Source organism: Melospiza melodia, chromosome 5 (assembly GCF_035770615.1).
Source record: "Melospiza melodia melodia isolate bMelMel2 chromosome 5, bMelMel2.pri, whole genome shotgun sequence".
In the NCBI taxonomy this organism is placed as follows: domain Eukaryota; kingdom Metazoa; phylum Chordata; class Aves; order Passeriformes; family Passerellidae; genus Melospiza; species Melospiza melodia.
The window spans coordinates 84,622,156-84,635,532 of record NC_086198.1 but is presented as its reverse complement, the minus strand read 5'-3'; the positions used below and the strand labels follow the sequence as shown (position 1 = coordinate 84,635,532).

At 36.7% G+C, this 13,377-nt stretch overlaps 1 protein-coding gene across 1 annotated transcript in view; it reads left to right on the top strand.

Annotated features, from left to right (window-relative positions):
• The window catches only part of ADGRA3 (adhesion G protein-coupled receptor A3), a 53,030-nt gene extending 40,832 nt beyond the window's left edge, over nucleotides 1-12,198 (top strand). The window contains exons 13-19 of the mRNA XM_063157722.1: nucleotides 603-816; nucleotides 933-1,141; nucleotides 5,727-5,851; nucleotides 6,385-6,508; nucleotides 8,072-8,217; nucleotides 10,337-10,432; nucleotides 10,620-12,198. Of these exons, the coding sequence (XP_063013792.1) occupies nucleotides 603-816; nucleotides 933-1,141; nucleotides 5,727-5,851; nucleotides 6,385-6,508; nucleotides 8,072-8,217; nucleotides 10,337-10,432; nucleotides 10,620-11,862 (2,157 nt within the window). The 3' untranslated portion in view covers nucleotides 11,863-12,198. The remainder of the gene's footprint in view (nucleotides 1-602; nucleotides 817-932; nucleotides 1,142-5,726; nucleotides 5,852-6,384; nucleotides 6,509-8,071; nucleotides 8,218-10,336; nucleotides 10,433-10,619) is intronic.
• The last annotated feature ends 1,179 nt before the right edge of the window (nucleotides 12,199-13,377 follow it).

Sequence of the window (13,377 nt, the reverse complement as noted above, 5' to 3'; positions counted from 1 at the left end):
GAGTGTGTATGAAATGGAAACACTTCCTCATATTCCATAAAAGTATTTTTTTCAATTATATTCCCCAACTTACCAGTTTGTTTTTAGCACTTAATTTGCTTGAATGTCACTGCAGGATTATATTACAATTTATGCTTGTGTAATTCTGTGAAATTATATGCATGCTTCTCACTCAAGTAGTATTTACACACAAGTAAAACCACCCTGTTTGTACACAGCATTTTGTTTTGAATGGTACTAGTGCACAATTGCAGCATTTCTCTCTGCTTGTGTTGGTTGCTGCTTCTAGTTGCTAATAGTCTAGTCTCAAAAACCTCTCGTAATACTTTACTTATACCAACTTTAACTTTAGTCTCTGTAACAGTTACCATAAAGTAACCGCAGAATCTTTTTTTCTTTTAAAAATGTTTTAAGGCTTTAATAACCTGATTAAGCTATTTTATCCTGGATTACTTGAAAACACTGTCAAATAGGTTGGTCATGATGCATAGTCTGCTAAATGCATTCATCTCTGACTCTGTTCATATAGAGGAGTTGCTAATTTAATCTCTGTAAAGAACATAATTTTCTCGTTTGAACTTTAAAAATCTGTTTGTTTCTAGAACACAATTGTAGAAGCCTCTATCCAGTTGCCAGCTTCCCTTTTCACCCAAAAACAAAAAAGAGAAATCAGACCAGCAGATGAATCTGTCTACAAGCTTCAGCTTATTGCATTTCGCAATGGAAAGCTTTTCCCAGCAACAGGAAATTCAACAAACCTGGCTGACGATGGGAAACGTCGCACAGTTGTGACTCCAGTTATTCTTACCAAGATAGGTTTGTTTTTATTATTACTTTTTTCTGATCTTTAGCAAACAATTTTGATTCCCTTATTTTGATTAATGTGTTAGTTTCATGCTGCGAAATGTGCAAATACATTTTGTTTGTAACAGATGGATTGAACGGAGCCAGTCCCCACGTTCCTATCAACGTGACACTGCGGCGCATTGCGCACGGAGCAGATGCTGTTGCAGCTCAGTGGGACTTCGACCTCCTGAACGGACAGGGGGGATGGAAATCTGATGGCTGTCGCATCCTTCTGTCTGATGAAAATATTACCACCATTCAGTGCTACTCCCTCAGCAACTATGCTGTGTTAATGGTATGACACTTGGGAATTTAATTTCTTTCTGCAACTTGAAAATGTTTCAAAATACAATTTTGCTTTGGTTTTTTGAGTTAAGGAAAACAAGCATTCCCACCCTCCATTTCACATAAAACTAGACATAATAAATAGACCTTCAGTTTTTGCTGTTGTTGATGTAAACGTTGAGGTTAGATGAGGTTTAAGCAGAAATCTATCAAAGTGTAGTTAATTGGGTAATAAATAATTAATGAACAACTGGATATGCTAGGAAGAAAGAATTTTCATATGCAAAGTATTATATTATAGGAAGAACATTTTAATTAGTTCCTTAATCAAATTCAGGAACTTCCATGAACTTTAGTCTATGAATGACAGGCTATCTTCAACTATTACTGCTCTTTTTTTAAACTACCTTCTCTGTGTTAGATTTGTTGACTTTGTCAGTTGACCAGGAGTGTTTCCCAGGTATTTTTTCTGTGATCCATAACCAAAGACAGTTATTTCACTCCAAATTAATTGTTAATTCACTAGTTGTATGTCTGTTAACAGAAGACATCAGTGGAAATGGAAAAAAGATCAAAACACTTAGTAGCTATGAAAAATATTTTTTAAATACTGCTGAAAAATAGTATCCAAAATCTAGTCTAAGCGTATTGGTATCAATAAAATGGTTAACCACTTCTGAAGCATGGTGAAGAGACACTTTCTTTTAGTGCTCCTCACTTGGGAAGCTAAATTTCTTCTTTGTCTGTTCTCAGAATTCTTAATTTTAGAGTCTGGCCTGGGAAACTTCCCTTTTTATAGATGGTGACTGCTACCCTGCTCGTCAATAATCCCTACAGATACTAAATTATAAAATGTGATACATAAATAAGATGGACTGGTAGTGAAATATTATGAGATTTAGGAAATGCTGTTAAATGTAAATTTGGCATGGGTTTTGTGGCAGTTAATGTGTTCCATGTGGAACTAAATATATATTTTATGTAGTCATACATGGAAGAAGGAGCGCTCTTTTATGATGATCAGTGGATTAGAAGATGATATTTTTCTTTAGCAACTCAGATTTTTAAAAATCTTCCTCGGAAGAGAATTAAATGGTAATTACCAGGCTAAACTTACATAAAATTGATTTACATGCCAGGCTTTTTAAAAGAGCTCAAAGAGAGCAACTTTTCTATTTACCTTTGAGGGTAGTGTTTTAAATTACTTTAAACTTCTGCAATCAAGTAAACTTCTACAAGTTGTGCTCCTTTCTTTGATATTTTTAAAATATATAATAATTTCCTAAAATTTAGCAGCATCTGTTAAAACAGAAATAAAATTCATTTGTATGTATAATATGCATGTAAAGAGAGATTATGCTTTAAATTGGTCACATTTCTGTCACCTGGAGGAAGAAAAATGAAAAGCATGCTCAGTCTGCTTCTGTGAAGACTAGTTTTGAATTAACACATGGTAAGATTATATGAATATCCTCTTGTGAATTGTAGAGGGAACTGTTAACAATCAGAAATCAAGTTAGAGAAAGGGGCAGCTTTCTTCTTTTTCTGTCAGTAGCTCTTGTTGTATACTTGCTCAAAACTGGTATTCTTTAAATATTAAGCACTTTGCAAAACGTTAGGCTGTAGGGACTGGAGAGGAGGGGCCCAGAATAACACTCACCTGACAGATGTTCTTTGCACACAGATAATACACTGCAGAAACTCTGGATGTCTCTGTGCTGCTAAAAAAGCTTTTCATAATGCCTATCCATATATTAACCAAAAAAGCCATAATAGCCTATTTACTTTCTGGACTCCCATCATGTTGTGCAAGTCTGGCTTCTGACTCAGGCTCAGAGGAAGTTCTTCTGGGTTGAGTTTTAGAAGTTTGCTCTTTAATCCAGCAGTTGTCATTAACATCAAATATGTGAAACAGCAGAGGCAGGAGGGACCTGAGCATGGTGGTTCATCATCCTGGCTTGGATGGTGAATGACTTCACCAGAGCTATTTCACTCTATTTTATTCTACTTTACTTTAGTACATATATGTGTAGAAGAAAGGACTTTGTAGTGTACTGACCCTCTTCATACATTTCAGAATGTGAAGTCCTCTGATAAGGAAACATCACTGAGTGCCTGGTTTTCTGATCTAATGATTTAGGAAGATGCAGTTGTTAAAATTTGTATTTATTTGGAGATTATCTTCGCTACTGTTTAATAATAGAAGAGATAAGCAGAAGGCTCAGCTGAAAACTCATTATAGACTGAACAGAAGGAAAAAACCCAGCAAAAGTGCTTGAGAAGAAACAAGAGTTTTGCTAATTAACTATAAACTCCCCAGTATTCTTAATGCCATCTCTACTATTACTGTCATTCTTTTTTACTCAGTAATTATTTAGGATCAGTTTAACTCAGAAATAACATTATTTGCTCCCCTTACTCTTTTTACTAGATGAAAAATGTTAGTGGAATGGATAAAGAATTCCATTGATTTATTCCATTGGTTATTGCGTCAAGGCCTCAGCTATCTAGGCAAGGCATATACTGAGTTTCCTCACATGTTTTAGAAGATTATTGTAAGTCCTGTGATTTTGTAGCTCTCATTGTCGAAATTCACACCAATACATACCTGGCACCAGTCTGGAAGCAGCAAGCAGAATTGCCCTATAGTTTGTATTGCCTGGTACTCCTGGGCTAGGTGTGACTAAACATTTGCTCGTGCTTGTAACAGCAGAGAGTTCTCAAGGATCCCCAGCTGCATAACAACCAGGCCATGGGTAGTGTTGAAATCAGATGACACTGGCTGCCTGAGGCATAAATTCTTATGGTCCTTTGCCAGGTGCCAAAGTAAACCAAATAGATAAGAATCAAACTGACAACTTGATTAAATTAGTTTGAAATGAGGTTGTTGAGTTAGTTAGGAATAACGAATTTATATTCTGATGAAAGAACAATTGAAGGTATGGTGAAGAGACTGTTGACTCTAATTTAATTCAAAAACTCTTTTTCTGTCCATGAAATCAGATTACTGATTTTAGGCTTAAAAATATCACTGCTTTTTCTCAAAACTGACTGGAACTTCTTCTTTTACTGTTCTTTCTTAATGCTAAGTTTTTTCTCCTTTTCTTCAGGACACTTTTGAACTTTGCCAACTCCAGAAGTTTAAGAGTAACTTACTCAGAATCGTAAGGGAGAGATTTTTTTCTGTATCCTGTCCATTCCAAAAAATTACTTTTAATTGATTTTTTTTCACTAATCATAGTTAAGTAAATTTACTGTATTTTTGCTGGGCACTACAGTTTCTTTTGAGTTGTCATGTCATGTCTGCGTCCCCTCCCCACTGCTGGAACTCTAGTAAATTATAACTGCTTCCAAACAGAATTATTTCTTCTTCTGAGTAAATTGAAATCTGGGCAGATACAGAAAATTTAATTGGTGCCATGGAGCTGTTGAATTCTCTTAGAATTATCAACTATCTATTCTGGTCAAACAAGTAATCATAGAATAACAGTCTGGTAGGAACATCTGGTGCCGTTTGGTCCAGTTAACCTGCTCAAAGTTGGACTGCTTTTAAAGTCAAATCTTCCTGCTCCAGATCACATTCAGTCAATCTTTTAGTATCTCCAGGGACACAGGCTCTCTGGGCAGTATGTGACCACTTCAGAATTTGTCTCCTGTGTCTAATCAGAATTTTCTGTGTTGCTGGTAGTGTCAGTTTCCTTTCATTAGTGGATGGTTCAGCTCCAAGAAGAGTTTAAAAGAGTTTGACTTGGTCTTCTTTATACCATCCCAGTAGGTAGTTTAATACAATAATGAGATTTCTCCCCTCTTCCTTTTCTTCTTAAAGATAAAAGACCTCATCTTCAGCCTCAGACAGTGTATGCTTCAGGATACACTGCTAGTGTCCTGGTGATCTGTTAGACTTGCTCCATCCATTATGTCAGTGTCTTTCTCGTGCTGGGGAGCCCCAAACTGCAGCTTCTGCAGGGTGGTCTCTCAGCAGAAGGAGAGGATCAGCTCACCCACTTGCTGTGTCAGTGCTCACACAGCAAAGGGTGGACTTGGGCTACAGGTGACGTTCTGACTTGTGGTTGGCTTTTGTCTACCACTAACTCAGGTTGTTTTCTAAGCAGTCCAATGCCCAGCCTCTGTTTTTGTGTGCATAGGGTCATTCCATTCCAGATGCAGATCCTTTAACATTTTCCTGTCTGTGATGTTCTTTGGGCTGGTAAAGAAGATAATCACAACTGAAACACAGTTATTCCACATCTGTACATAGAAATATTTTAAGATGAAGAAAATTGTGTGTTTCTTTAAGCTGCTGATCTCTCTGTATCTTCAAAAATATATTAAGTTGAACTGCTCTATAAGAATTGTGACTGCATTTATAAAGGTCAGCCAGAATAGCAGGTAATTGCAGAAGAAACCCAGAAATAACAAATAAATAATTGAAGAGTTGTTTTGGGACCAGTGGGAAAGGAAAGAAGACATTTCATCTGGAAGGTGTTTACTTCTTGTAAAGTTCTTCACTTTACTTTTTGTGTTCCCTTTGTCATTGCTTCGCCCTCAAAAAATAGATACCATGGACTAATGTTTTTTTTTGTTTTTGTTGTCAGGACTTGACTGGAGCTGAGTTATATACACAGCCAGCTGACCTTCTGCATCCAGTAATTTATGCCACTGCCATGGTTTTGCTGATGTGCCTGTTGATGATCATGGTCAGTTACATATACCATCACAGGTAGGAATCAAAATTACCAGACTAGGAAAATGAGTTTAATCAGCTTAGAACTACCTTTTCTATTTTGTAAGAAGAAGATGATATAGTAATATGCTTTCAGTGGGTTTTTTTTCCCTATAAAATTTGTTGATGCAAACTAACAGTTATGCAAGTAGCTATTTTGTTTTTCTTGAGTATGATAATTTAGCTGTCAAAACCATGTCTCTCCTTTAATTCTTCATTTTGCTTCATGAATGATAAAAGAGGAGGCCATTCAATAATAATGATAGAATTTAACAAACTCTTCAGCCTTTTACATTTCTGTTGATGTGAAAGCTTGAATCCTAAAATTTTTAAGTCGTGCCCCAAATAGATGTATAAAGTTGGTAATAGGTGGGTGTTTTAATTTAAGATTGTATTTGATTACAAAGTATGTGGTAGTTAAATGATCTTTAAGAGGAATTATATGTTGTTTATCACTAGAATATCTTGCTAGTTTCTGAAAACAATATTGTAGCTGTGTTTTATATTGTCTAATTTGTTTCTTTTAACAGTGTGATCAGGATCAGTGTTAAAAGCTGGCATATGTTAGTTAACTTGAGCTTTCATATTTTCCTGACATGTGTGGTGTTTGTTGGAGGCATAACTCAGACCAGGAATGCCAGTATTTGTCAAGCAGTAAGTAAAACTTTGTTACTGGTTTTGTACTCTTATTTATGAATATGCCCTCCTTGCCACTTACAGAACTCTAATGCTGCATAGGCATTCATCAAAATATAAAATCTAGAAAAAAAATGTTTTGCTTTAAGTCATCTAGTCCAACACCCCTGCAGTAAAGATGGACATCTTCAATTTGATCAGATTGCTCAGAGCCCCATCCAACCTGACCTGCAATATTTCCAGAGACTGGGCATCTAATACCTCTCTGAGCAACCTGTGCCTGTGTTTTGCCAGTCTCATTGTAAAATCCTAACTTTCTTACATCTAATATAAATCAACAGTCTTTCATTTTAAAGTCATTCCTCCTATCACTACATACCCTTGTAAAATGTGCAACAGGTATTTTTTCCCAAAATGCTACCACAGAAACTAAGTTTTATTGGTTATTTCTGTTTTTGAGACTGACTTACTATGAAATTATTTTACAGGCCTGTATGTAGCCTTTAGAGGCCATGTGAGATCTGATTTTCACAGGTATTAAAATACCTATTTCCATTTGCTCAGTATAACTCAAGGGGAGGGGAGAGAAGTGCTTCAAGCCTCCATGCTTTATTGAGACTCCTTCTTTTTAATGATTTGCCCTTCAAAAATTGCCATCTCAATTCAGTTGCAGTGTTTCAGTATAACAGTTCCTGCTTTCAAAAAATGTTAGTGAAAATTTAATTTTTTTTAATCCAGTGGTTACAAAAATTTTCAAATCCCTCACCATAATATTCCATAATGGTTTTTATTTGAATTTACTGGATTTATTACGTTGACGGTTCAAAGTGTTGCACTAAAATATATCCCTGAACTTTCTCCTATGTGTGCGCACACATACACACCTTTTTTCATACCTTCCTGGAGACAGAAATCCTCCAGAAGAAACCTTGTGATACAGATAGGCTGTTTAAAAGTTGTGTGTTTTTACACACACTTGTAGTCAGCTTAATTGGACCCTTCTTCATGCATGTGCTGTCATGGCAGTGTTTGCTTGTGAACAGGGCAGCAGAGGATAAGGAGATTCCACTGTGAAGCAGACTGCATTAATGTTGGGGCAGGTTAAATATCTTTATCTTTGCATTATGTTAAAATTGCTGATGAGTGTTGGCTGGCTGTGTTTTGCCATCTGCTCCATACTTATCACAGTATCACGAGTTTGCTGTTCTCTCACTTGTTTCAATTTGAATGATATCTGTAACACAGGACATTTTAAATTAAGTCTTTTGTAAAATACAGTTTCCTAAAGTGTATGATTGATATGTACACTTCTGAAAGTGTTTTTCTCCTGTTACTAAGTTTTAAAGGTTTGCATTACATATTTTTGTTGTTTTAAACTACAATAACTTGATTTTTTTAAATATGATGACAATCACTTGATGGAGTGGTCGTATAAAATAAGAAGGTTTTTTTCTCTTGAATTGAGCTTTTGAAAATTTCAGGTTTATGGCAAGTTGTGAGTTTAATGAATTCTTTATTAACTTAGTAGAAAGGAAATATTTAGGGGTTAATTCTTTTTTTGTTGTCTATTTTTGTTTTAAGGTTGGGATAATTCTCCATTATTCCACTCTTGCAACAGTACTGTGGCTGGGAGTGACATCTCGTAATATTTACAAGCAGGTAACCAAAAAAGCAAAAAGGTGTCAAGATCCTGATGAGCCACCTCCTCCACCAAGGCCAATGCTGAGGTGAGTTGTTTGTTTCTGTGGCTCCTTATTTCCCAGGTTATATACATTTATATTCTGACCAGAAAATGTAAAAAGTCGATCCCCTTGTGTTTTCTCCAGGTCTGTAAAGTTCCTTTAGATTTTTTTGTTCCTCAGTGTTATGTTAAGGAGGATGAGCTGAAAGACTATTGGTGTTAGTGTATTACAGATGCAATGCTAAGTTGCTGATTGGTAAATTAAAAATCAGAAGTGTTTCAGCATCACCACTGAAGGTTTGTTTAGGACTTTAGATAGCAACACAACCCATAAAATTGTCAGAAGAAAGACTATGTAGAGCTGTTAACACAATTTAACACTGCAATTTAAGTAAATACAGTTAAATATATTTTCCAAAGATTGTTTACAAAATTATTTGAAAAATAGGAGTGTCACTTATTGTCAAATGAAAATAGTGTTTTTTGTGTGATGCTCCTCCTAAAATTTTCATTTCTGAAATCCCAGAAATGAGACAAACTAATTCTCTGTTAAATTCACATATGTGCAATGCTCTTATTAGAAAATACTGAAGTACCTTGTTCGTGTTGCCACCTCAGCTTCTGGATGTTAATTAAAAACTGCTACTGTGAAATCATCCACAAGGTGGCAGAAGTTGATTAACTTTGATTAGTCACAGGCAAAATTTAAAGAACTTCATTTTGAAAGTACAGAGACTGCAGAAAAACAGAAGTGCTTTTCTGATTATTTTCAATAACCTTTTCTATGCTACATACAAGCATTTTATATCCCTTATTACTTATTATGAAGTTTCTGCTTTGGAAAACATTGCAGTAAAATTACCAACCTCACAGGCTCAGCTCTGAATAGACATGAACATGCCATTTTAGGTGTGAGCACCTCATTTCTGACAGTGGCAGTAGCTCTGGAGGCAAGTGTCCAAGAGAAAAATGGAGCAAACAGGTTTTATATTTCTCAGACTTTCTCAGTGTCCAGCTTCCTGTAGATCAGGAATTTCCTCAGTTGGACAGATATGTGATGTCTTTGTATAGAAAGGCTGTAGAAGGATTATTTTTTTCTGCTGTCTTTTAAACTTAGGTTCAAAATAAAACTGCCAATAATGTAGTACTTGTACAAATAAAGATTTGTTTGTCTGACCAGCTGCTGATTACTGCATGAAGATATAAATAGACCAATGTCAGAATCTGATCTTTGTAGGATTCATCAAGTAAATAATAAATTGAGTGTATCTTGATTTCCAAAAAATTCATAATTTCCTTTAGACTGTTATTTTGTGTCTCAAGCAAGACAAGAGTAATTTCAGGTGAATTGTCAGAAATGCTGTGGAAAAGTCCAGGACCACCCTAATAGGTGTCCCCTGTTGCTAAAAAACAAATGGTCACCTGCATGTCACAGTAAGAGTTTTCACTTTTGTGTTCTGATCTGAATTTGAACTGGATTAGTATAACCTGCAGGACTGAGTGCTGTTAATTTGACTGCTGATCAATAATTATTGATCTGCCACTAATGAGTGCAATGTGAATTCATACAAATCAGAATGAAAAGTGAGATATTCCAACAACATAGGCTCTTTTTCTTCTTGAAAGTGTACAGTTTTCATCAATACCACCACAGGGAAACAGGAAGTATAGACTATAAAATTAGAGAATCCATTAAAAATTTTAAAAAACCAAAACCAACCTGCCATCAGCTGAACCCCTGCACCCAAAAAAATGTCAGCTAACAGTGTATAAAATATTAGGCAGATTCATCTGTGGAACACAGGACATACCACTTAGTATTTTTATTCTAAGTTTCCTTTTTCTTTTCTAGCAGTTTACAACTTCTGACTGAGTGCTTTTGCTTCTTCCTTCTAACACTGTCTACTTTTGTTCAGTCTCTGCGAGTGGGAGGTGGGAGTGAGCAGCTTTGAGAGAGAGACAGCTTATTGCACGAGGAGAAAAACTGTAGTGAGGAAGACTTAAAAAACAATTGATACTGCCAAAGCCCAAACCTGATTCACCCTGTTTAGTTTCATGAAGAGCTTGTATGCTTCCCAAATCCTGGAAAGCTCTAATTTCCCTCATGGTGACTTAAAATCCATTTCACTTAAGCAGCTGCTGATAATTTTTTTTTTATTTTTTAGGTTCTACCTTATTGGTGGAGGGATCCCTATCATAGTTTGTGGAATAACAGCTGCAGCAAACATCCGAAATTATGGCAGCAGACCTAATGCACCTTAGTAAGTACCCTATAAGTGAGAGCTTTGTCCTCAGATTTATTAGGCTTGCTTTTCTTTGAATGCTTGTTGCAATTAATTCTGATTCTTCCTGAAAACATAACACAGACAAGATCATGTCAATGAACTGAAAAAGCATAAGTGACTTGTGCGAGATGTTAACTTATTCTTTGGTTTGTTTCTTTTGCAGTTGCTGGATGGCTTGGGAACCTAGCTTAGGAGCATTTTATGGACCTGCTAGTTTTATAATTTTCATAAACTGCATGTATTTCCTGAGTATATTCATCCAACTAAAGCGTCACCCTGAACGCAAATACGAGCTGAAGGAGCCCGTTGAGGAGCAGCAGCGTCTGGCCACCAACGAGCACGGGGAACTGGCCCATCAGGATTCCTTGTCAGTGTCCCTGGTGTCCACATCTGCTCTGGAGAATGAACACAGTTTTCCAGCACAGCTTCTGGGAGTGGGCCTTACTTTGGTTTTGTATGTTACACTGTGGATCTTTGGAGCTCTGTCCATCTCCCTATATTATCCTATGGACCTGATCTTCAGCTGTTTTTTTGGGGTGACATGTTTAAGCCTCAGTGCCTTTCTTATGGTGCACCATTGCATTAACAGGGAAGATGTCAGGCATGCTTGGATAACAACGTGCTGCCCAGGAAGGAGTACATATTCAGTGCAAGTAAATGTGCCACCCTCCAGTTCCAGTGGAACCAATGGAGAGGCCCCAAAATGCACCAACAGTAGCGCAGAATCCTCATGCACAAATAAAAGTGCCTCAAGCCTAAAAAATTCGTCTCAAGGTTGTAAACTAACTAACTTACAAGCTGCAGCAGCTCAGTGCCACCCTACTTCCCTGCCATTGAACACAGGTGCTCAACTTGATAACAGTCTGACTGAGCATTCAGTAGATAACGATATCAAAATGCACGTAGCTCCGTTAGAGGTGCAGTTCCGGACAAACGGACACCCCAGCCGGCACCATAAGAACCGGAGCAAGGGCCATCGTGCCAGCAGGCTTGCAGTGCTGAGGGAATACGCCTACGACGTTCCCACGAGCGTGGAAGGAAGTGTGCAAAATGGCTTACCCAAAACGCGCCAGAGCAACAGCGAAGGGCACTCCAGGAGCAGAAGGGCCTATCTGGCATACAGGGAACGTCAGTATAACCAGTCCCAGCAAGAAAGCAGTGATGCTTGCAGCACGCTTCCAAAAAGTAGCAGAAATACAGAGAAAACAATAGCTACCAACAACAAAAAAGATATTCTGAGGAAACCAATAGCAGCCGAACTTGAAAACCAGCAAAAATCTTATGGCTTAAATTTAGCCATCCAGAATGGGCCACTGAAAAGCAGTGGACAGGACGGACCTTTGCTCACTGCAGACAGTACTGGTAATATTAGAACTGGGTTATGGAAACACGAAACTACTGTGTAGCATTATAATTCTTTGTGGGATGAATCCATATAAACTGTGATTACACATTCCTAAAGCTATTAACACTTTTAAAGACTGTTTACAAACTGTAGGTACTTAACGCAGGGAGGGAACAAAGATAATATGCCAAGCAAAAAATGTTATGCAACATTACCTTTGCTGTTGTTACAAAGATGAACTCTTGCTTGGTATTTTGTGAAATTTTTTTGAAGTGTCAGTCTTGAGAGATGCAGAACGCAACTTTGTACGTTTTTTTTTACCTGTAACCCTGCAGATGTGTCCACAACACATTTCAAATTTGTATTTAATGTATAATAAATAGTATTTTCCCCAGCAGCCCAAAGTTGCACTTTTTTGTTGGGTATTTAAAATACTACTGCAGTGAATGTCGTATTGATTTTACTGTTTCATTATCTGAAACTTATGAGCTTCCATTACCAAGACAGTACTGAAGTTACAGTTTTCTACACTCAGATTGTTGACACCTCAGTGTAAACAAGATAATATATTATATCATTCTGCTGCTGTGATCAATTTGAATTGTAGTTGCAGAGTGGTGCTTGAGGTTGTACCTGTTTCCAGCATTTATACCCATTTTGTTAAAGCTATGTGTATTAAATAGCAAAAATGCTTCTGTATAATTGAGTACTGATACCACAACTCAGCCTTTAAACAGCAAATGGAATTGGGTTGTATTTGCTTGGTTAGTTGGGTACCCACTTCAGACTTGCCACTAAAACACTTTTGGGTGTTTTAGTTAAGTGCATCTGAGTTATGATACAGATCTAACATTGTCCCTACTCAAATACTGTGTTAAATAATTTATAAACTTGTTCAGATATGTTTAATTACTGCTTGCCAGATTTACTGCAGCCTCTAGTAGTCTGACAGTGTGAACTAATTTTCAATTAGTTTGTACAAACCTCTGCAGTAGGACAGTGTTGTTAGAGTTTGGGTTCTGTTTTTACTTCTTGTGGGTAGTAAGCATTTAAGAATTATTTCAGGAACATTTTGACAAGTGTATGACTCAGTTTTCATTGCTATTCTATTTTCCTGGTTTCAGGAGAGGTGGCTTTTTGCTTGTATCCAACCTTACAGCTACCAAAATGATAGATTCTCAGAAAAATAAGCTTATGGGTATTACCAAAGAAAAGAATTTTAGCTAAATATAAAAATATATAATATCTGTGTTAAATTTATTTGATAAGGTATCAACATATCTTAGACAATTGATTGTTTTGTAATTGCTGTTTGGGTTGTTATTTGGTACAGGTGGGTTCCTTTTGGTGGCAGAAATGTAGTTTTGCACCTAGAAGTCAAAACCAGCAGCTTGATCCTATTTCATTCCAAATGCTGCAAGTCAAGAAAACTGAACTGCAGACAGTAGGGGCACGTGCTTCAAGAGAAACAATCATCTCTTGAGATGAATTTATATATTACACAGCTAGGAGCAATTCACAGTCTGTAGCTCAAACTGACATGCTCTTACAGTATATTTAATCAGGTGTCAGTACT